Genomic DNA, 25,977 nt, shown 5'->3' on the forward strand with positions numbered 1-25,977 from the left:
ATATATATATATATATATATATATATATATATATATATATATATATATATTGTAGGAGTGGCTTCAGTGGGATGAGGTGGCCCTCCCATTTCTTCTGGAGTTAATACAGCCCCTACCCTTCCACAGTTGCCCATCCAGCCCACTGCTGGCTGGTGTGTTGGCTGCTGATACACAGTTTTGAGACAAAGAAAGCTGGGAATCAAGAAGATTTAGCCTTCAGCTGTAATTGCGAAACCACTTATTCTTAGAGACGTCCCTTTGAAGTTAATGGGCTCTCCAGCAGACAGTAGCTGGAGGGTTGTAGACAGAATCAGGATGCTTGTAGCAGCTCCTCTACCTTCGGCACTGCTGGCATCATGCCTCTCCTTTCTCTATGTAACAACATGGTTTGGGGATGTTGATCCTGAAACACGCTTAGTGTTAAGCACTTACTTTGTGGTGATTCAAGTATTCTGCTTATTTCTTTCTTTATGTATTGAACCCTACTTGTAACCTCATTGCCTTTCTCCAGTCTGAAACAGAACAGAACAAATCAAGAATACTGTAGATATAACAGAATGGTACAAACTACTATAACGATAAGCAATATCCTGAAATATAAATTTAAAAGCACAGCAGAGGTAAACGGAGAAAGGTCAGTCAGCTCTATGAACATTTCACATCTAGAATCCTTCAAACATGTCAATGGAGCTGCTTGAAAGGAAGGGTTTCTCTGTTCCACGGTTCATCTGACACTAGGCTCTTTTACACTGCATGGTTATAGCACTGATTCCACTTTAACTGTCATGGGTCCATTCCATGGAATCCTGGGGTTTGTAGTTTAGGGAAGGGTATGTAGAATTCTCTTGTAGCCACACAACAAACTGCAGGCTTCCATTGGAATATTGGCATGGCAGTCAGTTTCCACTTTATAATTATAGTGCTATAATTATGTAGTGTGAAAGGGCCAACAATATCTGTTGAGATTATTTGGTCCATATATGATTTTCTCTCAGGAACTCAACATTATTGCAGTGTGTAGAGCAGCTGCAGAGATGATGGAGGCCATTTATGCTGCACAGTGCTTCCCCAATGGACTGTGCCAGTGTATTTTGGTGTTCTAGAAGTGATGTAATGTCACTTCCAGCCACCATTTTGACCAATTTTGGGGCTTTTTCCTTTCGGAGAGGTTTTTGGGAGATTGAGGCCTCTAGGGTGCAGGAAATAAACTATTGCATGTGTGGCAGGTTTGGGTGCTTTTCGCTTGAATACTGACATGATCCCCCCCCCTTTAGAAATAGTCAGAGCTTGCCACATGTAGCCTATATGTCTCACTTTGTCAACACTAATGTAGAGTTTTAAGGAAAATCAAACAATTAGGGTATGTGGCATCTTGGTTTATCTGGTATCCTAGCCTAGCAGAACTTAGGAAAATTCCTTTTTTGGACTGCAGTTTCCAGAATCTTCCAGATTGCAGACTGCTCTCTCCCACTGAACTCTGGTACCAGCTGTGATTTGAGAAGCTTTGGGATAGGGAGAAGGGATACCCTCTGGGGCATAGACAGTTTTGCCTTGAAGTGGCCTGCAGCAATGGGGACTTGCTAATGTTGTTTTAAGGCATTTTAAGTCAGCACTATTTCTCTGAGACATCCTCTTATACTGAGGTTCTGCGGAGGGAAACCAGGCCCTCAGACTAAGGGCTCAGACTTATCATACGGGAACCCTAGTGACATCACATATGCCCCTCCCTGATGTTAATGAATATTGTGGCATAGTGTTGGTGGTGTTCTGGGAAATATTTAAAAGTCCGTATTATCGTAATAACTCAATTAGGCCAACCTCCCCAAAAAGGCAAAGTATTCTCTATGCAAACCTTTGAAATTGCACATTTCTTCTTCTTCTTTTTTTTAATAAATTTTATTGCTTAAAATACGAAGATATACATCATTCCACATTATCAACACAAACTAAGCAGAGGCTTCCAACATCTCAAATCAGAACTATTACATATGATGATCCTGTATCTTCAAAGATCTTGATAACAAATAAACTTCCTATAGTACAACACTTGCCTATGTGTTTGTTACTCTCCATATTAGAGTTCCCTTATAACACTTTACATTTTTTCTATTACTCCAGTCTAAACATTTGCTTACTTATTTTATAACGCCCTATTTTCTATATGTTAACTATGATTGCTTAATAGTACTATTAGATTTACATTGATTTAGACATCTTTCCATCTGTCTTCACAGAAATTTTTTAGTGACTCCCATTCCCTTTCCACTTCTTCCTCATCTATTCCCTGAATAATTCTAGTTAATCTGTCCATTTCCATCATGTCATATATCTTGCACATTTCTTCTTCAGATGAAGCTGGTAGGTAATCTAGGTCAAAAGGTTATTCCATGTAAGATTATGGTTATTAAATCAATTTGGGATATGCTTGCTAGCTAAGTCTGTACTGCAGAGATAATGCAGTTTGACACTGCTTTAATTGACAGGCCTCAACGGTATGGGATCCTGGGATTTGTAGTATCAGAGTTCCCTGACAGAGAAGGCTTAATATGTCACAAAACTATAAACCCCAGAATTCTGTATCCATGGCAGTTAAGGCAGTGTCAAACTGCATTGTTTCTGCAGTATAGCCTTGATTCCAAGTACCTTCACTCTCTTTGTGGACATTATTTTGGCTTTTAAAAAAAAAAAAAAGATACATAATGCCACTCTAGCTGTTGGTCCAGATGTAATGAAAGCAGCAGTAGATCACATAATGTTCTGGCAAGTTAATTCATAATAACTGACAGGCAACTCAGAGGAGTCCAGTATCTTTTTTGTGTGTGTGTCATAGGTGTGTGGGAGTTTTTCAGTCAGCATGTGGAAGCATTCATGGCTAAACTGACCAGAAGTGCCAAGTGTAAGCTCTAAAGGCCCTGCCATTGTGCTGGGCAGTCAGTAGTAATAGTCTTGCAGTGCTTACCCATGCCTACATGCTTTATAATGTCTGCTGGTAAGAGCCAGCATGGCATAGTGGTTTGAGTATTGGACTGTGACTCTGGAGTGTCAAATCCTTGCTTGGCCATGTACTCAAAGCCTAGAAAAGTTAAAGGGTTTTTTAAGTACACTTCTTAGTATCCCCAAAACAATGCTACAAAAAGTAACTTTTCAGACTCTGCTTGTGTTTTGCTAGATATATGTTCACATCAACCTCCCTGTTTTTGCAGTCCCAAGAAAAGGGAGATTTGCTGTGTCTCTGGTGGGCTTCCATACATGGCTGGTGGTCTGTGCTCAGCTCTACTGTCAGACAGAGTGAGGTAGAATACGAATTCTCCATAATGAAAACACTGCAGTAATTTAAAACTTCAGTTGAGCATTTAGAAATATACAGCAAGTATATGTTTTCTACGTTAGGGGACTGAAGAAAAATTTCATTTCATGTAGCAGAATTCATACTTGGGGGCCAAATCTCACTGTAGCTACACTTCTGGTTGTGTGTATCCTGTCTCTCTGTGCCCCACAGACCTATGCTAAGACCTCTGCCCTAAGGGGAATGTGATGATAGATGCCATTTTCAGGGCTTTGAAAAGTTTCTTTGTTGAACTACAGCTCTCAGAATTCCTTCAACCAGCACAGCTTTTGGTCTTATCCAGGAAGGCTCTTCTTATTTTTATTATTATTTTTTTTTTTTGGCTGAAAAAGTATACAGTTATTGGGAATAAAAGAAGAGAGACAGAGAAAGAGAGAAAAGAGTTAATTTGCTGTATGCTTTGCTACACCAGCCAAGATGAGTCACTTCTTAGCAGTTGAAAACTGCTATGGAGATTAACTAAATCACTAGTTTGCCTCCCCATTCCCAATACCCTAACTTCATCTTCTTCAGATCTCTGTTGCCTGACAGGTTGACACTTCCAAAAGTCAGGTGATGTCTGGCATAAGGAATTCACTGTCTTTTACTTCTGTCTCAGTATTAGCATATCACAGGTGAGGCATAAACCATTTATATTTCACACATTTGTACACCCTTCTTGAAGGAGATGAGAATGGGAGACCTTTTTTGTCTGGCCAATTTTTCCTCTCTCAAGATAAGCTGGGAAAGAGTAACTGGCACCAGATCAACCTGTGAGATCCAGAATTGAAATGGAGAATGGAAATCTGAATTAGATTTTATTGTTCCCAGAACTCTATTTTCTGCACTCTGTATTCCATACCATCCAACATTTCACAGATGAAAACTGGGACACAGGGTCAAGCAACATCAGGGAGTGATCAAGATGGCAAACATTATTAATGAGAAAGAATATGCAAGCTAGGAAGACTACAGCAAGATTTGTTCAGAGGTTTGCCATTGCTTTCTCCTGAGGCTCAGAGCATGTAATTTGCCAAAGGTCACTCTGTCAGTTTCATGGCTGAGCAGGGAAACAAATCATAGGGACTCGACAGACGGGTAGTCTCACCACCCTTTTCTGCCCTGGATTGGTGCCGCGGCAACCGCACTCTGCAGCAACAATCCACTCCCTCTTGGGAGAAAAAAGAAGCTGCTATAAGTAGCTTCCTGGAAGAGACGCCATAGTGGCACTCACACTCTATGATGATGCCCCTTCTGGCCAGCGCTGTTTGGCCCTGCCCTGCCCGTGCCTCATCATGGCATTCTCCATGTAAACGGGTGCACACTTTGATGCCGCCCGGGCAGCGGACTAGGGTTCTTGGCCGTGTGGATGCCAAATCCGAGTCCATAGTCTCCAGAGTCATAGAACTTTATCAGACGGGGGAAACGGAGGTTTAAACTTACATTATCACATGAAAATTGTGCAACCATGGTAAAGATTTTCACGCACAGCACGATTAAAGAGTACTTATCCCGGCAATAACCAGCAAGAAATCATTTACAGGATTTACTCATGAATGATTTGTTGCTGGTTATTACCTGGTTATTGCTGAGATAAGTCTTCTTTAATCACGATGTTGTGTGAAAATCTCCACTGTGATTGCATGATTTTCATGGGATAATGTCCATTTAAACTCCAATTTTCCTAATGTGATAAAGTACATAGTCCAACACCCAAACCAGTACAGCAAGCAAAGACAAAAAGAAAGAAAGACAGAATAGAGACTGCAGTACAGACTGAGTCTCCCTTATCCAGAATTCCGAAATATTCCAAAATCCAAAACATTTTCATTGGTTACTGAGATAGTGATACCTTTGCTTTTGATGATTCAAAAGTTTGTATACATTGTTTCATACACCAAATTTTTGTTTAAAAATATTGAATAAAATGACCTTCAGGCTATGTGTGTGAAGTATATTTGAAACATAAATGAATTTTGTATTTAGATTTGGGTCCCAACTTCAAGAAAGCTCATCATGTACATAAATACAAATGCATGTATATCAAAATCCAAAAAAATCCAAAGTCCAAAGCAGTTATAGTCCTAAGCATTTTGGATACAGGAGACTCAGCCTGTATATAATAAAAGTGTCTTGTATGTAAAGAGTTGGAAAGACTCTGAAAAGATCAGCTATTAAAGTTGTAGGTCCAGTAATAAAATTGGGGCTTTTGGAGTCCTCTTATATGAGATGCCAGCCAACTAGCTATACTGTCTTCTATGATACTTCAAGAATATTCCATAGGTACCAACACTGGGCATATTCAGTCCTCCTTCAGCAATTTTGTCCCTTAGAGTTTTTCTGCCCACTCTCAGTTTTTTGTGTGTTTTTTTAAAAAAAACTTCTACAAACCTTGAGGTTTCCTTAAACATTCTGATACCTCCTTCTGTATTTCTCTGTGGTCCTGGCTTGGTTACAGCTCTGATGATGCTCAACAGCTCTATTAACTATTGGAGGAACTGCTTGCATTTGCAATATTCACAAGTAAGACATTGGAGACCAAAAGGGGTTGTGAACTTACAGAAATGCCCTTGGGCCTTAAGACTGGTTGTCCCTTAAGGGATTGGCTGCAGCCTTAAAAACACTTACTGGGGTGAAAGCCTCATTTGACACAATGCACTTGAATCTCCTTTACTATTGGCCAGACTCCTTTTCATTGGTTCTTTCCTGTACACTCAGCTACAATGCCCTGACTTTAAAGGAAACCACAAAAGCCTAATCATCATGTTATCTCCAGACGTAGTCTGCTCTTGGAAGCCTTCTCTGTTGCCTTCCTTTATTCCCTACTTATAATAGTTTCCACATGTTTAAGCAAAAATACAGTACTCTTAAAAATCTGCAGCACAGGAGAGCTCAGTTAAGCAAACTAACCAACAATTTGTTAGCATCTCTGCAGCAAGAGTGATTTATAAATGCAGGAATCTTACACTGAAACTGGAATGGAATGCAAGTTCAAGCCCACCAAGCTGCAACAGAGACGGATGGTGGATGGGAATGGAACAGAACAAAAAAAGTGACTAAATGTGTAATAGAAATGAATGCTAAAGATGATGAGGATCTTATCACAAAAAAAGATGCCTTCTCTTCTACAAAAGTTGTAGACAGTCATATTGGTTTATTAAGAGGAGAGGGATACCCAAAACCAACAGCATAGCCTCCAACATTTCACAGATGAAAAACAGGACACATATGGCCAAGTAATATCAGGGAGTGATCAAGATGGCAAACATTGTCAATGAAGAAGAGCACTCAAGCTAGGAGAGACTATAGTAATTTGTTTTTGCCTGATCTTACTGGGAAGAGCAAGATTACACCATTGTTTCATCCTTCCCACAGGTTGAGCTAATTGGCTGAAATTATTTTTGCACTTTGAACTCGGTTTGAAGTAAGATGGGGGAATGTAGGAGAAGGACAAAGAAACTAGGACTTTTCAAAAGCTGCTGAAGGAGTGTGATGACAGTGGATCAATTAGGACTGTTCCTGCCACATCATGGCAGTTGGAGGCTATGCTTCTGCCACATAGATTAGACCTCAGTCCCTACATCAGGTGTGGACAAAATGCTATTTGACAGTACTTCTCTAGCCACTATAGTCAGTGATGAGGAATTTATTTAATTTATCACTTGTTTCTCTTGCCATATGTAGGCTTGCCATAACCCGGTGGGAGGCGTGACCCCCCCACTTTCTAGGGGGTGTTCCCGGTCACGTCACGCCCTCTTCAATTCTGCCCGGCTCCTGGCCCTGCTGCATCCCTATGTTGTGATGAACGCAACAGCCAGGGCTGGAGCTGGCAGGGGAGGGCTCTGCTGCTCTGCCTTGCCAGCCCTCCCAAGGAGCAGGCTTAGTCAGGCAGGGCAACAAGGTGCCAGGAGGATCAGGGCCAAGCAGGCAGCAGCAGTGACCTCGCCCGTCCAGGCAGGCCGCTGGGAGAGGGGAGGAAAGGGCCCTGGCCTCTGGGGCAGCCCGGCCTGGGGAAGGAAAGGGCCATTTCCTGGAACCCCTGCTGCCCCCCAGCCCTCCTCCTCCTCCTCCTCTTGCAAGGAAGGGGCTCTGAAGCGCCGGGAGAGCTGCCTCACCAAAGGGGAGGGCGCCCGTCAGGGGACCCAGCCGTTGGAGAGGAGAGGGGGAAGAGCCTCGGCAAGGCTCAGAAGAGGAGGAAGGGGCTGGCACCCGGGAGAGGCAAGGGGCACTTCCAGGCCCCTCCTGGGCCCCCGCTCCCTCCAGGATCGCCCCCGTCAGACATGGAAGCCCCCTCCCCAAGGCCCCCCAAACCACACACCTCTCTCCTCTCTTACCCTCTCTCTGACTCCTTCTCCCCCTGTTACCCTACTTTAACTGAGCCCTCTCTAACCCCCTTCTATCTACCTCCCCCTCTCTCTAACCCAGTGATCCCCAAACTTGGCTCTTAAAGTAATTTGGACTTCAGCTCCCACAATCTCAGACTATGAGTAACATGTCTGAGCTTCTGGAATTGAAGTCCAAAATCTCTTAAGGACACAGTTTGGGAACCACTGGTCTAACCCCCTTATTTATAAATATAATAATTTATTATTATTTATTATTTATTACCGCCCAATCACTGGGAATCGAGCAGTTTGTGAAATTCACAGATAGAAGCCAAATACCCAGGCAATCAGCTCCTGTGCACTGAAAAGCAGAGCTCTGCTCTGGAGCCACAAAACTCATTTCCCAGAATCCCATGCATTGATCCAGACAGTTAAAGTACTGTCAGACTGGGTATTTCTGCAGTGTGTATGTAGTCTGAGAGCCTGCAGAGAGAACAACTCTGGTGCTTTAGAATTTAAGCCCATCTAAATGTGTAAATTTACAGCGCTTTATAAATAAAACGTTAATAATAAACTAATAATAAATAATAATATAAATAATAATCTAACCCCCCCTATCTAACTCCCTTATTTAAGTCTTTCTAAGCCCCCCTCTAACCCCTCTCATCTACTCCTCTTTTCTAACCCTAACCCCCTCTAGGTACCCATCTAGCCCTCCTTCTATAGCCTCCCTTTCTCAAACCCCTTATTTAAACCCCCCTTCTATCTAACCCTATATAATATATATTTAAAAAAACAGCAATTTTTCACGTCTTCCATTTTTATAAAAGTGTCCTACATTTGAAAAATGTTGTCCTACATTGTCCCGTTTTGGAGGTTCTGACTTATGGCAACCCTAGCCATATGGGACTCAAGGCAGTTTGCAGAAATGTAAGATGTACATTCCAGCAGGGCCACCAAGGCTGTAGTGGAACCAGGACTTGCAGGATCAATAACTCAGTACTCTATGATCCCTGGGGACTATAACTATATTGTCTGCCATCCCACACCCTTTTCTCAGAGTTTAGCTGAAATCCCCACAGTTCCTGGAAGTGAAATGGGTTTTCCTGGCAATGAGGCATTGCTATGAGCTATCCTGTTGTCACCCAAAATATTTGGGAATGATTCTCACAAAGTACTTGTTCCCATTACAGATGAAAACTACTAGAAATAATTCTAGATCAACTTAGCCACTTGCCCTTTTGAGAGATTGTTCTGATGAGGACCTGCAATTGAAATGTTACTAATATACAGCTGAGGACCACACTTTGCTCATCCCTGATTTATGGGTTCAACAAGTGTAGGAGAACAACTTGCTTGAGAGTCGAGGTTCACAAAATAAAGAAATAGGGCAAGGAAGGAGGAAGGCAAAGAAAAATGAAAGGAAAAGTACAGGTTGAGTTTCTGTTATCTGAACTGCTTGAGGCCAGAAATGTTTTGGATTTCGGGGCTTTTTTGGATTTTGCAATATTTGCAAATACATAATGAGATATCTTGGTGATAGGAGCCAAGTCTAAACATGAAATTTATTTATGTTTCATATACATCTTACACACATTGCCTGAAGGTAATTTTATACGCAATATTTAAATAAACTTGTGCATGAAACAAAGTTTATGTACACTGTACCATCAGAAAGCAAAGGTATCATTATTTCAGCCATTCATATGGAGAATTTTGGATTTTGCAATTCAACCTGTAGTAGCATTTGAAGGTTGTAGAAAGAGAAGCATTGCTCATTTAATGTGACCACAACAAAAAGAATCCCAAAGGGTGAACAGTGAAGAGACCTTGGTGACTGAAAGTTACATCTGGATCTAAACCAGGGTAGGAAAATTCTTCTAACTTGAGTGCTACACTTACTCTGGTTAAGTATTCCAGGGGTTATGTGTGAGCCATGGGTGGGCCCTTCATCAAAGTGAGTTGGTCTACCAACATAGTTTCATGAACACACATGGGAAACAGACACACATAGGCACACATATCTTCCCCATTCATACACATTCGGAGAATTTCAGGGTGTATCTACTCTACAAAATGGTCTGTTTTAATATACATTCCTGTTCCTCAAGAAAATCTGGAAATAAGGGGCTGGGGGCAGGCAGGACAAATAGAACTCTCAGCATACGGCCCAGATGTTCATGGATTCTTTGTGGGGGAGAAGCCAGGATTTCTGAAGCTAGTATAAAACTGGTCTGAAAATTGTAGGATAGATCTGTCTAAAACACCATGGGCAGCTGCAGATTTAAAGCAAATTGAAAGTGGTTAATTATCACAGCTTCCGTTACTGTACTCTGGGAACTGCTGTTGTTTTCATGAGGCTCAATGACAATAGGCTGCTGGCAAATATTTCAATTGCCCTATAGAATGGTTTGTTGGAGTTTCCTGGTTGAGAGCAGTTCCATTTGAACTTGATTAAAGAATTGCAGCAAGCAAATGCAAAAGGTTATTTTCTGAGCATATACATACTCCTAAGCATGCATAGTGAACTGAGGGAAGAAAAAAAGAGAAATGTATATTTCTGCTACATGAAGGACCTATGGCTTTCTGATTTGGAAATAGAGTTCGGAGACATCCCTTCATCAAGGAGAGCCTGACTCTATTATTCTGTTGTGTGAAATACTTCTTTTATGAAATAAGCAAAGCTGATAGATTTCACTGTAGCTTTTAAGAAGTTAAATGCTAGTTAAAACCTGCGAACATGTCCACATGCCTTCCTCTAAGTAGTCAAGTTCTTACTGTGTGGCGCCTCCTGGATTAAGGAAGATCCTTCATGTAGATACGCTGAGGAGCTGGTTGGAACTTTAGCCCTCGATGCAGGTATACTTATTATCAACTCTCTGCATGCAAACTATTCTTTAGGATGGAAAACAGGTAGACCATCAAAGTAAGTGGTTAATCGAGGAGCTGGTAGGAAGCACTATGCTTCATACACAGATTTATAATTTTGCCAAGCTTCTACTGGACAAAGGTCAAAGTCCAGTTGTGTAACTTTTATTCACATACACAATCTTTAAGTTGTGTACAGAGTAGCACACATGATCATATTGACTTCGAGCAGAAAACATAGCTTTTATATAAAGTTCTGTTAAGTGTTCAAAGTATTCTGTATTCAACATATTCCAAATAAAAAATACAGGATATAATACATGCATTAAGCAGGGGCATGTATATGTTTAAAATGTAGCTGTTTGTCTTCTCCTTTTAAAATAGACAGACATGGGGTGAAGAAATATTTATGTGTACATGTACACACACAATTGTGTGTTTCAAAAGGGAAACTGTTACACTTGTGAAAGGCATTTGTCATGCACTTGGAGCTTAGAAAAATGAATTTATGGCATTACACCCTGTTTATGTTGCCCTGATACCTTAGTATCCTAGTAGCCTGGGTGCCTCTGCACAAATGCACATTACAGTTTGAGAGATAATGTACTCCATGTTTAGAAAGCAGCCTAGCAGATATTTTGTTCTTGAATGGTCTCAGAGATGATTCTTCTGGTAGCGAAAGCATACACAAAGTTGTTCTGTACTAAAGGGAAAAAAACAGAATTAGTTCTGACATAGGAAGGAGTAAGTGCATGCTGTTCACCAAGCAAGGAAGTTTATACACTAGGTAAACAGATGGGCCATTACACTTGTCTATACTATCTGCCAGTGTTTTTGGAGAAAGATAGCCAAACTGATAAGCAGATGTGTGGTAAAGATATTATAATAATAATACTAATAATTTTTTTATCCTGCCTCTCCAGTTGGATCGAGGCAGCTTACAAAAGAGTGACATACAAATACAAAATACAATAAAAATATAAAATAAAACCCATTATCCCTCCTTCCAACGCAACCCTTAAAATTCCCAATTAATAATAACAATAATAAAATAATATATAAAAATATATAATAAAATACTATATAGCCCAGGCTTCTGGGATTCCATGCGGTTGTGTGCCCCTGAGATACTTAACAAATGCCTACGTGTCATCTTAAGTAACTCTTAAAGCAGGCAAAGGCTCCACACTACTGTACTACCAAACAGAACTGAAAGTGATACAATGTTTCTTCTGTTTTGAGTTGTAGCAAATTGTTTTCATTTTGGGTATGCAGTGTTCATAAGGAGTGAGAGCAAAACCACCACATTTTACAGTGGGTTTTAGGCATTTTTGTTGGGGATTTTTCCCCCATTTTCATATGACAAATCACTTGGGGGGGAAATTAAATGGGGGCTGGGGGTGGGGGGATTCCTTGGCCTTTAGAAGGTATTTAAAAAGCTTGGAGCCACATGCAGTCCATAGACCACGCTTTGTCTATCTGTTCTAAAGGATGTCTAATGTTAATATATGAACATAACAATTCCTTGAAGACTGGTTATGTTTCCAAAGAAGTAGCCATATCAATCTCTTGCAAGATAAAATGAAGAGGGAGGGAGAGGAAAGGACTGTGGCAGCACCTTTAAAACTAATTGCTGTTTATTTTTGCATTAGACTTCATGGATATAACCCACTGAGGCTCTGATTTAAAATCTGGTCCTCCAGAGTCCCAGTCCAGCACCAAAACTACTAGAATACACTGGATCTAACCATTCTGTTCTGCTTTGGCTTAAATACCCTAAAGACACCAGATCCCATCTGATCTTGGAAGCTAAGCAGGGTTAGCCCTGGTTTAGTACTTGGATAGGAGACCACCAATACCAAGTGCTGTAGGGCATATTTCAGAGGCAGGAACTGGCAAAACCACCTCTAAGTATTCCTTGCCTAAGAAAACCCTATGAAATTCATGTTCTGCTTTGATTAGATTAGACCTAGAATACTATTCTGAGTTCTGGGTACAGCAATTCAAAAATAGTATTGACAAGCTGGAAGGTGAGCAGAGGAGAGTGACCAAGATGTTGAAAGATTTGAAAACTGAACCTTATGAGGAAGAGCTTATGGAGCTGGGCATTTTTAGCTTGGAGAAGAGTGAGAAGTGGCATGATGGCCACCTTTACATATCTGAAGGGATATTAATCTTGTTTTCTCTTGCTCCAGAGACCAGGACACAGACTGTTGTATTCAAATTGTAAGGAAAGAGGTTCTACCTAAATATCTGAAAGAACATCCTGATGGCAACAGCTGTATATCAGTTGAATGGATTGCCTCAGGTGATGGTGGACTCTCCTTCACAAGAGATCTTTAGACAGAGGTTGGATGATCATCTCTCAGGAGTGCTTTAGTTGTATATTTCTGCAGGAGTTTGTACTAGATGGCTCTTGGATTCCCTTCCCTTCTATGCTTCTATTAAACTCTGTGATGCTCTGTGTTCCTATATAAGCATGTATACATACAAACACATACAGACACGGAAAAATCCCACTGTTTAGATTTCTGTCAAGAGCAATAAGAATATTTAATTTCTTTTATCTCTGGAGTTTTCATTATCATTTAAATTTCATTTTACATTAATTGATCAGGGATTAGCAAAGCCATTATTCAGAAATCAGACTAAGACAAGCCAGATGCAATGAATAATTCATGACATGCAATTATATATTACAATTCTGGTGCACCTTTTAAAAACTTGCCTCCAACTTCCAGTCTGTTGTTAAATGAAATGAGGGCGTAGGCACTTGAAAGTCAGATCACAGCACCACACTCTCTTTAGCAGCTTGCTCTCTGAACCTTGCCACCTCCTCTCTGAAAAGAAAATCTTAAACACTGTGTGTGGGGTGAAGGGAGACAGTGAAGGAGAAGATTTGAGATGCTAGATAATCTTGTCCTTAAGGGAAAATGAAGAGAAAAAGAGAAAAAAAGTAATGGGAATAAGTAATTGGACAAGTTTATATAAGAGAATGCAGTGCATATTATACAGTCATCCCTCCATTTGTGCGGACTTTGAATCTGCACCCCTCGCTTAGTTGCAAGGGGCAAATGGAGGGGCTTAAAATGGGGTGTGTGCCAATAGGGCTTGAATATCAGTGGATTTCCATTTTGGCGGTGGGTCTGGAACAGATCCCCGTGAAAAAGGACAGGTGACTGTATATGACTTATGAACCAATGTGGCAAAATGTGGTTTCAGTGTTGGAGTCCAGGGTTCGAATCTCTGGTCAGCTTTGGACACCCACTGGATGACCTTGGGCAAGTCAGGCTAAGAAAATCCCATGATAGATTCGCTTTAGGATCACCATATGTCAGAAACGACTTGAAGGTGCACAACTACAACAGTTTCAGACTTAAGGTACCCTACAGCAAGCATGTCATGGGAGTTTTCTTGGCAAGTTTTTTCAGAGCGGGTTTGCCATTGCCATGTCATTTAAACCCAAACAAACAGTACTTTTGACAAGTTTGTTTTGTATCCCAGAAGGATTCAGTTAATCACTTAAAATACATATCATTGGAGTCATTAACAAACAGAACTGTTAATATATCAGTAAAATGTTTCTGACTTCCTTCCTTTCTCAAAATAGAAATGAGCTTCATCCAAGGTGGCCTCTAGAACATTGTATTGTCAGCCTTCTTAAATGTGGGTTAAGCATTTTCCTGTAGGTGGGGCCATGTGCAGTTAAGGTCTTAAATCTGCAGTTTCAGGATTGCTCCCTGATATCAAACATACTTGAAAGAAATGGCACCTCTCTTCCAAACACAAGAGAAATCAGAGAGGCTGTGATGTTCCAGATTAAGAAGTCTGACCACTGATTGTTCAGCTTTCTTGAGCAGGATTGCAAATTTGTGATCCCTGGACTATGTACACATATGGTAGTTTTCCTATGTACTGAAGATGGCATCCTGTACATCTGCATTCAATCATGTAAATAAGATTGCAAGGCTGGCAGGTTGTTGTTGTTTTAAATATGGTAGTTCCTGCCAGCAACTGCTCCTAAAAGCATGTGTCTTCTTAAGATGCATACAGATAATGCAATGCATGGAATCACATTTTGAAGAAACTTGTTTAAAAAAACCTCATGATTGGTTCACCTTAGGGTCACATAAGTTAAAAATGACTTGAAGGCACACAACAACAGTGTACAAAAACAAAACCCCATTTCCAAGCTTTAGCATTGTCAACAGAAGTCACAAACTCTATTTAGTCCAGCATGTTATAACACTCAGAACTACTTTGAATTGTGAACCGACAATTAAGCTGTAAGGTGGACACAGGTAAAAAAGCTTTCTGGCAACATAAATGGGTCACACTTTGTTTGGTTTAAGTTGCTGGTTTCAGCAGCCTACTCCACTAGTTGCAAGGGAGTCTGAGTCCAGGAAAACTTTAATAATAATAATAATAATAATAATAATAATAATAATAATAATAATTATTATTATTATTATTATTATTATTATTATTATTATTTATTTGTATCCTGCCTCTCCCGTTTCAGGATCGAGGCGGGTAACAGCAAGGAAAAATTCAAATACAAAGTCACAGGGGGAAAAAATAAGGAAACAGATTGATTAAGAATCAATTTTAAAAATATATCCGGGATAGCCAGGCTTTCTCAACTGACAAGGATTGGACTTTAAATGCTGTGTAAAGTGTTTATACAGTTTTGTGTAGAGTACATTTTAATACATTTTAAATAATTTTAATACACTTTAAATTTTAATGTGTAATATTTTTCACTTTTTAAAATTGTTTTTTAAATTTTGTATCTAAATTTTTCAGTGCTTTGTATTGTTTTTAACCTGCACTGTTTTAAATTTTGTTAGCCATTTTATGTACCTATATCAGGAAAAAGGTGGGATATAAATCAATGATGATGATGATGATGATGATGATGATGATGATGATGATGATGATAATAATAATTGTGTTGATCATGTAGAAAGTACAATAACATCCCAAAGCCACAAAACAGTGATACCTTTATTGGACAACTCAAATGCACCAAATACATGTTGCAAGTTTTCAAAGCTTTCAAAGGTCTGGAAAATATGCACTGTGGGGAGAGACTTAGGGAGTTGGGCATGTTTAGCCTTGGGAAGAGAAAGTCAAGGGATGACATGATAGTCATGTGTCAATATTTGAAGGGATGTTATACTGAGGATGGAACAAGTTGTTTCCTGCTGCTCCAAAGACTAGGAACAATGGATCCTAACTACAGGAAAAGAGATTCTACTTAAACCTCAGGAAGGACTTCTTGACAATCAGAGCTGTTTGACAGTGGAACAGACTGCCTTGGAGAGTGATGGAATCTCTTTCTTTGGAGGTTTGATGGCCATCTGTCAGGGGTGCTTTGATACTGTGTTCCTGCATGGCAGAGGGTTAAACTGCATGGTCCTTGAGGTCTCTGCCAGCTCTATGATTCTAGGGGTCGGCCAATAAGAGCATCACTGTTTTGTGGTTTTGGTGTGTGATTGCACAGAATCACCAAATGCATCTGATTAGAGAGATCTTGCAGCACCTTTGAGCCTAACTGATAGGCTACCTGGTGGCACAGTGGTTAAATGCCAGTACTGCAGCCACTCATTCACAGCCACAAGGTTGTGAGTTCAATCCCAGCCAGGGGCTCAGGGTCAAGCCAACCTGGCTTCCTTCCGAGGTTGCTAAAATGAGTCACTAGCTTATCAGGGGCAATTGACTTACACATTGTAAACCACTTAGGGAGTGCTTAAGTGGACTGATAAGCGATATAGAAATGTACTTGCTATTGCTATCTTGATAAGGATGTTAGTCTGTAAAATCAGTAAGTAGAGAGATCTTGTAGCACCTTTGAGACTAACTGAAAGAAAGAGGTTCGCAGCAGGAGCTGTCCTAGACTTAAGTTTACTTCCTCAGATGCACTATACACTTAAATCTATGAAAGCTCATAGATAAAGGGCTATAAAATATACTGTACTTAGGTAGAAAAAATGAAATGCATAGATATAGGATGGGGGACACCTGGCTTAAGAAGACTACTTGTGAAAGGGATCCAGGAGTCTTAGTAGACCACAAGTTGAATTTGAGTCAACAGTATGATGCAGCAGCTAAAACGGCCAATGCTATTTTAGGCTGCATCAATGAAAGTACAGTGCACCCGCCTCATACGCAGCTTTCAGCATATGCTGAAAGCCGCACGAGGAGAAGGGGCAGCGTGTCCCATAGAGTTGAATGGGGTGTGTGCCTATGGTGTGTACACGCCACTGTGCCGTTGCATGCACAAGCCCCATTCATTTAAATGGGGCTCGAGCATAGGTGGTATTTGCTTTACACGAGGGAGTCTGGAACGGATCCCCCGCGTAAGGTAAGGGCACACTGTATAGTGTCTAAATCAAGGGAAGTAATAGTGCCACTCTATTCTGCTTTGGCCAGGCCCCACCTGCAATACTGTGTCCAGTTCTGGGCATCACAATTCAAAAAGGATGTTGAGAAGCTGGAGCGCGTCCGAAGGAGGGCAACCAGAATGGTGAAGGGGCTGGAAACCATCCCCTATGAGTGGCAACTTAGGGAGTTGGGTATGTTTAGCCTGGAAAAGAGATGGTTAAGAGGTGATACAATAGCCGTGCTTAAGTATTAGAAGGGGTGTCATATTGAGGATGGAGCAAGCTTGTTTTCTGCTGCTCCAGAGATTAGAACACAGAACAATGGATGCAAGCGCCAGTAAAAGAGATTCAACATTAGGAAAAACTTTCTGATAGTAAGAACTGTTTGACAGTGGAATGCACTCCCTCGGAGAGTGGTGGAGTCTCCTTCATTGGAGGTCTTTAAACAGAGCTGGATGGCCGTCTGTTGGGTATGCTTTGATTGAGAGTTCCTGCATGGCAGGAATTTAGGACTGGATGGCCCTTGTGATCTCTTCCAACTCTATGGAGTTTATCACACGAAGGAGATCGGGAGTTTATCCCATAAATATCCAGGAGAAATTGCGCAATCATGCAAAATGATTTCACACAACATCACGCAAAACCCACCATTGGAGCGGTCACAAAGAAGCATCAACATGCATCTTTTTTACTTTTAGGATTTTGGCGACGATGCAACTGTATTTGTGCAATTGCATGTGGTAATTATTTGTGCAATTCCTCACCCTTTACGCTTTATTTGCAGGATGCTTTAAATGTGCTTTAATCTCTCTTTGATGCTGAAATCAGCCCCAGTGTGATAAAACTCCTACGATTCTATGGTTGCATCCACACTGGAGAAATAACCTGGTTTGACACTGCTTTAACTGCCCTAGCTTAAGGCTATGGAATTATGGGAATTGGAGTTTGTTGTGGGTCCCAGCCTTGAGCCAGGGCAGTTAAAGCGGTGCCAAACCGGATTATTTCTACAGTGTGGATGCAGCCTATTTCTCTACTTACTGATTTTACAGTCTGGCAAGGCTATATCTTAGAATGAATTGTGTTCCTCTTGGAGAGGCTTGTAAGTCTCCTTGCCCCTTTTTCCTTACCACTGAGGATCAACTTGTGCCCTGAAGACTCCCAGCCTTGGAGATCAGCTCTGCCCTTCCCTTGCCAGCCCTCCAGAGTGGAAATCCTATCTCCAGGAGCCCTCTCTGCTCCAAAGTCAGCAAAGGAAGAAGGCTTAGAACTGCTTTTCCCATTGCCTTCTGGCGCCGCCTGCCCACGGCCGCTAGGTGGCAGTGTTCGTCTTCCCTTTGGCCAAGGGCTGCCTTTGCATAACTTTCCTGGGGAATCTCCCCATCCATTCATCCTTATCAGGGTCGCCCATCAAGGCCATTCACTCGCCCATAAGCCTTTTTCTTCCCCTAATCGGCTGTGGAGGCTCCTGTTCCTTGCAAATGCAAGCAGTGGCTGCTTGGGCACCCCCCCCCCAAGTCTCCCACCCCATTGCATTTGCAGGGGAGCCACTCTGCTGCCCATCATCCCCTCCCTGGACCTCTCCTTGAGGGCATCAGGCCTCCCCTCCTCCTCTCTCCAAGGGGACCTTTCATCTCGGGGAAGTTTTATGACACTTGGTTGAATGAATGTGCAAAGTTTTTAATTAGACTCGCCAGACAGCCCCAGGCACTAGCAGCGCCACGAAGTCTTCATGCTTCTCCTTCTTCTCCTCCTCCTCCTTTCCCTCCCCCCTTCCTTTTCTCTCTCTCTTTTGCAGCACAACAAGCCGCTCTACTCCTTTGAAGACAATGCCGACTATGTCTACGATGTCATGTGGTCCCCAGTGCATCCTGCCCTCTTTGCCTGCGTGGATGGGATGGGCCGCCTGGATCTCTGGAACCTGAACAATGACACCGAGGTGAGGCTGGCTGGGAGGAGGATCGGGGCCAGGGAGACTGTGTGTGTGTGTGGTTGAAAGCCTAGTGGTGTTTCCTTTCAAACCCTGCTTTGCATAGATGGGCAGGGACTGGAGCAAGAGCCAGCCAGCCACCAGATCCTCTCTCCTCTGACTGCTGCTTTTAAATCAGTCTCAGTGGAAATTGAGTTCCTCTGCTCCCTGTGAACTTGGCCCACTTTCCCAGATGTCCTAAGTGCCAAGGGACCGCCAAATGGAGGACGTTCAAGACAAATAAAATTCATGCTTCTTAGTCATGCTCCACATTTTGACATCCCTCTTGGGCAGGAGGGTGAAATACAGAACATGTCCTGGAAAAGGAGGATATCTGGCCACTCTGTTCCTTGCAAGCCCTGCTTTGCATGGATGAGGTGGGACTGGAACAAGAGCCATCCATTCATCCCTCTTTTAAACAGATCTTCTCTGCACTGACTGCTGCTTGTAAGTCAATCTCAGTGGAAATTGAGTTCCTCTGCTCTCCGTGAACTTGGCCCCTTTTCCAGAGATCCTTGGCCAGGGTGAGTAGATGTCCTAAGCATCAAAGAGGACAAGGCACCTTAAAATGAAGGACATTTAAGATAAATAAAAGCTAAAAATACTCATACAAATTCATGCTTCTTAGTCATGGTCCAAATGCAGGACATTTGGGAAGGTTGAAATGGAAGACATGTTCTGGAAAGGAGCACATCTGATCACCCTGTTCCTTGCAAACCCTGCTTCGCATACATGAGGTGGGACTGGAACAAGAGCCATCCTTACATCCCTCTTGTAACCAGATCCTCTCTCTTCTGGCTCCTACATGTAAATCAATCTCAGTGGAATATGAGGTTCTCCTTTCCCTGTGAACCAGCCCCCTTCCGAAAGATCCTTGGCACAGCAGGTCTGCTCCATTTCCTCTCCTCCAGGGCCAAGTGGAGTGGACCTTCAGCTGTACCATCATACATCCCATTTATTTATTTATTTATTTATAATTCAATATATTTTTACTCTACCTCCTAGTCAGGCTGAGCAGATGTCATAACCACAAAGGAGGAGAAGGCACCACAGACATGTAGGACATTGCCAAATTAAAGCTAAAAAAACCCCACTCATATAAATGTAAATTCATGCTTCTTAGTAATGCCCAAAGTAGAAGACATTTTTGACATTCCTCCTGAACAGAAAGTTGAAATGTAGGATGTGTCCTGGAAAATGAGGACATCTGGTCACTCTGCTCCCAGCCCACAAGGGCTCTAGAGTCGATGAACAATAAACAAACAAACAAACAAAAAACAATTAAAACCAGTACAAAGAGGAGACAAAACTCATGAAAACGCTCTTTGAAAACATTTTAAAGCAGTCTAGAAACAAACTTAAAACACCATTTTAAAACAGACCAGTTTGAGACATTAAAGGCCAAGTGGAAGAGAGCACTGCTTTAGCTGCTCAATGAAAGCGTAAAAGAGATGGAGCCAACCTAACATCCTTGAGTTCGAAGTTCCACAGTCAGGGTGTTGATATACAGAAGGCCCTGCTATGTGTCCGTACAAATCTATTCCTCCAGTGCAAATTGAATACACTACTGTTTAGGAGCATCCAAATATACACACACATACATATTTACAGTGTGTGTGTGTGTGTGTGTGTGTGTCTGTGTGTGTGTGTAAGAGGCTATGGAGTTTATCACATGAGAGGCTAAGTGCTTAGATCCCATGCAGAAATGGGATTTAAATCCCGGAAAATCCTGCAAAAGTGGGATCATTTTCAGACTCATTGGGGGCATTGAGCACACAGAAAGTGGACAAAATAGGCCTCTTTTTACTTTCAATAGAATCCTGAAAGTAAAAAGCAGCCGATTTTGTCCACTTTCTGTGCGTGTTATTTTTGTGTTAATGCTCAGTGCCCTCGACGTCATGTGAAAACAATCCCTGCTTTTGCAGGATTTGTCCACTTTCTGTGTGCATTAATGTGTGACGTTATATGAAAACGATCCCGCTTTTGTGGAGTTTTCCCATTATAAATCTAGTTTCGTCATGGGATAAATCCTGTGTGATAAACTCCTATGACTATGAAAGAAGTAGTGTAAAAGGAAGGGAGAAAAACCAATTCATGGGCCACACAAGTGTGCAGTAGACTTTTCTTTATTTGCAAAAGAAAAAAGAAAAAAATCAGCAAGGATGGTTATTCCATCTGTGGAAAAATAAAACAACACAAACAATTGGATAGCATCAAACAAAATAATACAGAAGTCACCAAACAGAAGCTTGCATACTTTCATGATGTTTTGTTTAGTCTTAATAAAGGTATTGCCCAACTGTAGCTTTAAGCTTTTTGCTTGTTTAAAATAATTATCACTGTTTTTATCTTCATCAATCCCTGGTGCCACTGTACTGGGCCCTGCAGACCCTCGAACATTTAAAACATGTGAACTGGGACATGTGGTGGCAAGCAACTTCAGAGTGTGGTCAAAATACATAAAGTTATTTATGGGGGAAAGCACACAAGCTGGGAGAGGCTGCAGAAGCTTGCTTTTGCCTCAGTCTACAGGGAAGGACAAGATTCTGCTTCCTGCTGTCCTTTCTCTCCCCTTGCTGAGCTAGTTGGGGGCAAGTACTACTTTTCCACTTTGAACTCAGTTGGCAGCAATTGAGGTAAGCTGAGGAAAAAGGAAGAAAGTGGGAGGAGGAGGAGAAACGGGGATATTTAAAAAGCTACTGAAAAAGTGGGACAACAGAGCCTTAATCAGGATTGTCCCTGCCATAGCAGAACAGTTGTGGAGGGCAAGGGCACTTTTCAGAACATGAAGATGATGGTGTGCATGTGCAGAAGTGGAGAATCAATTGGGACAACATCTTAGCATTCAGTTCCTGCCCACCTGTTTCACATTACACAAGTGGAAATTTTACACACCCAACTCTTCTTATCCCTTTACAGTTGTCAATTTAGAGTTGATGTCTCCATTTTCAAGGAGTGGTTTGTTCAGGAGACCTGTGTGTTAGCAGCTTCTCTTCTTTAAATTTCGGCATGCCCTGTGTAGAAAGAACTTAAACTTTTCTCTTCCTGCCCAGAACATCTTTTGCAAAGTTTCTACACATGGCACTTACTACAGAGTTGTGCATGTTTGGCTATCACACATTGCTACTGAGAAGCACAGAGAAGGGAACTACAAGTCTAAGGTTCATCTTTTCTTTGTTCCAACTGTGAACCAGTTTGATCTGGTTAAAACGTTCCCCTACTGACAGCAATTACTGACAACATAAGAATCAAATGGGAAAGGGAACATATGTTATTGAAAGTCCCAGGTAGAGAAAAATAACCAAGACTGTACCATTAGCAGACATGCATTTTACCTTCTACCTGGAGGAAAAACCCATTGAACATACTGGGTCATTCTTGGTAGTAATAATAATAATAATAATAATAATAATCCAAGTCCTAGTATACATGCCTAGGTTAGAGATACAATCTTGGCTGCAATTCTGTGCAGTTGGAGAGAAGCCCCATTGAACTCCATGGGTCTTACTTCGGACTAAACCTACATAAAATTGTGTTGCAAGTAGCCAAACATATACACTTACTTGGCATATTCTAGTAAAACAGAGTCCTATTTTTGGACTACAAGAATCCCAAATCCAGCAGGGCCACTTAGTGGCTGCACTGTTTGAATAATTCTGGGAGCTATAGTACAAGTAGAGGATTTATTTTCCCAGAGCTCTGCTTACTAGTGAGCTATAGGCTGCATCCGCACTGCAGAAATAATCTAGTTTGACACTACTTTAATCACCATGGCTAAATGCTATGGAATCCTGGGATTTGCAGATTTGTGAGATGTGTAGCTTTGTCAGAGAGCTCTGGTGCCACAAAAAACTACAGTTCCCAGAATTCCATAGCATAGAGCCAGGGCAGTTGAAATGGTGTCAAACTGGTTTATTTCTGCAGTATGGATGCAGCCCTAGAGAGTTATCTAGGACTTGGTTCCAGTGCAAACATGCATAGATTTGTGGCCTTGTTTGGATGTTTCCTGTCCTGATATCCAGATAATGCATTTAGGTCTGGTGTGAAAGCCTTCTCCGCATTTGATTTGCAATGCAGTATTAATGAGGGAGTACAAGTTAATCTTAATTTGGCTCATGTAGAATAATGATTCAACCAGGAAGACGCTGGTGGAAATTCTCACTCAGCCACAAAGCTTAATAGGTTTGTTTTTTCAGCCCTGCAGTGTTGTTGGAAGTAGAAAAGGAAGGAGAAATAGGAAACCTATAATCTACCTAGAGCTCCTTGAAAGAAAATATTTGTAAAAGGGTATATAAAACAGTAATAAATATTGAAGTGAGAAGCACCATAAAGATAAAGCAAATTGTATAATAATTATCATACCATTTAAAAAGTGGTAAGTATATAATGCAAATGCATTTATTTAACAGGAAACATGAATGTGTGATTTGATAAACGTGTCTTTGGTCCAAAACACACTGCAGAAATAATCTAGTATGGGACTGCTTTAATTACTCTGGTTTAGTACTAGGGAATCCTGGGAACTGTAGTTTATTGTGGCACCAGAGCTCTAACAGAGAAGGCTAAATATCTCAAAAAAACCCTACAGTTCCCAGAATTCCCTAGCATGGAGCCAAGACAATTAAAGCAGTTTCAAACTGGATTATTTCTGCAATGTGTTTTGAACTTTGAAACGTGGGTTTGTATTAAACATTTGGATTCATACTCTTTTTCTCAGCTGTAGGTCCTCCCCTTCATCATCCATTTCTGAGTTTCTTAATATTATTATTATCATCATCATCATCATCATCATCATTATTATCATCATCTAAGAGCAACTTACTGCTGTGATACATCTATAATTTTCCTTGCCAAATATTCTCTAGTATCTTTGCAAATCTGGTCATACCTATGTATGATGAAAGACTTGTGGTCATGTGAAAGAACAGAATGTCCCAAATGTGGTTGTGGTGTGTGAGGGGAAGCCACATTTTTAAAACAATTAAATAAAAATAATTCTACCAGTGGAATGCCACCCTGAGTCAGACTGGAACCATTTCCCATTGTGTGCCAGCTTTTGACCTGGAGGGAATGTATTTTGCGGAGGACCATTAAATCATCTACAGGTGTTACTGTCCATTGTTCTATGCTGCTGTCAAGCAAATATAGTCTGGACCTAAGTCAGTGTTTTACTAGCCTGGATGGCCAGTTGTGCCCTAAAAAGAGCAAAAAGAATATTTACAATTCTCCCTTATTTGGGTTTCTGGAAGTGATTTTTTTCTTTCTTATCTCAGACAACTGTGAACAAGTTATTTTGCTTTTTGCTTTTTAAGAAGATGATAGAAACATGGCTTCAAGCATTTTGAGCAGACATTCCCTTTCAAATATTATTTTTTATATAAAACACCTTTATTCTTTATCTGATACAACATTTATCATATATACTTAAAGTACTGTAGCAGCACATGTTATTTTATTCATTATTTTTATTGTTTTACTTGTACCCTACATTTTTCCCCAATCTCGAGAATTAAGGGAGCTTGCAAAAGTTTAAAAGAGTTAAACATTTTAAAAAGTCAAAACCAATTGTCAGTTTGGTTTAATCAAAATTACTCTGTTTTAACGTATTGACATTTTAATGTAAGTTTACTTTGTTTTCTTTTAAACATTTTGTCACTAGGGATGAATATTCATGCATACAAATGTATACACACTTTATATGTGTGTGAAAAGCTTCTTGTGCCGTTACAATTCTGAAATATAAGGACAAAGATTTCTATACCAGTAGCAGAGAGAAATGTAAAAATAGAAACCATAGAGAGAAAACACTGTTGCCCTGTTTAGCATCAATCAAACAGTGAAGTCAGAAAGCTTTGTGAGAAGATATATTGATTTCCATGTACAGAATGTATCTTACTATAGCTCCTCTTTTCTTCTTCTTTTTTTACTCTTTTACAATTTTGTCTCATGTCATTTTTTGTCTGAATTCAAAGGGCCTGTGGTTTTGCCTCGTTTCCAGTTGTGAAATAACTGTGTGTAATTTTGATTTTACAGAAATTGTCCCTTGAACTTTTCCTTTTCTTTTCTTCGGCCTGTGAGAACAGTCTTGTGATTGAAAGTTCTAAATGTCACCCTACCGAGATTTGAGCATCAGCTCTCAAAATAATTGCCTTACGCAAGTCTTAAGTATATTATGAGCCTTCTGCCCAGCAAATACAAAGTTCAGATCCTGTAAGAGTTGCACAGTAACAACAAGGCAAGACAGATAAAAGAGGCAAGGCTTGTAAATCGGTTTGCAAGCTAAAAACACTATAGAAATGAACAAGCATGACAATAAATTTAAGTTCCCTAATTGCAGAAGAATAGCTGTGTTCGCCTACGAGAACAGAGAATCCAGAAAGGGCATTGGCGCCATATGGGCTTGAGGCATGAGCTTTTAAGGCGAGACAGAGCTTAATTCATCGGTTGTATGTAAAAGACTAAGAAGGTAATGGATTTATATACCCATGGATTGAAGTGGAGAATCAATCAAATGAACAAGGCAAAAGCAGGTCATGCCAATACTGTAGTATTTTTATTTTTTCTTCTTCCACTTTTTGGGAGTTAATGTCGTCTTTTCGTAGCACTATAAGAAACATTTAAGTTAAAAGAAAATGCAGGTTTTTACTGCTGTATTCTGTAAATCACCTTAGACAGGTAAGGAGGGACAAATGCTGAAAACTGGATTGTCAGGTGGAGACGGGAGGTCTTTTGAAGTGTTTTGAGCAGGAAGCCACAGAGCCGGCTTAATTATAAAGTGTTCAGCTGGAGGAGGATGAATAAGGAGGGGCTTTCTCTCCAAAGCTTTTTCTTCTGGAGAAGGGAGAGGAGAAGGAGACATCCCCACAGGTGTTACCATTACTAGCCTTTACTATCACTCCTGAAAGAAAAGTTCTTCATTTCTCCCAAAACAGACTGTTTTAAACCGATGCAGCAGATCTGGTTATGGGTGAGGAAATTGCTCTGTGATCGCTGCTGTTAAAGCAGAGGGAGCTGTGAACGGGATGACAGTCATCAAGTTTATTTTACTCTCATTTGTTTAATTTGGATCATTAAATCTATGCCAGGCAGATACACTTTTGGTTTAAA

General features: G+C 40.9%; 1 protein-coding gene across 2 annotated transcripts in view; it reads left to right on the forward strand.

Moving 5' to 3' along the window:
* DYNC1I1 (dynein cytoplasmic 1 intermediate chain 1) overlaps positions 1-25,977 on the forward strand; it is a 251,011-nt gene that overhangs the window by 195,021 nt on the left and 30,013 nt on the right. For both annotated transcript variants that reach the window (XM_042476919.1, XM_042476920.1), the window contains exon 15: positions 18,700-18,840. In XM_042476919.1, coding sequence (XP_042332853.1) covers positions 18,700-18,840 — 141 coding nt within the window. The remainder of the gene's footprint in view (positions 1-18,699; positions 18,841-25,977) is intronic.

This window comes from Sceloporus undulatus, chromosome 6, assembly GCF_019175285.1.
Source record: "Sceloporus undulatus isolate JIND9_A2432 ecotype Alabama chromosome 6, SceUnd_v1.1, whole genome shotgun sequence".
In the NCBI taxonomy this organism is placed as follows: Eukaryota; Metazoa; Chordata; class Lepidosauria; order Squamata; family Phrynosomatidae; genus Sceloporus; species Sceloporus undulatus.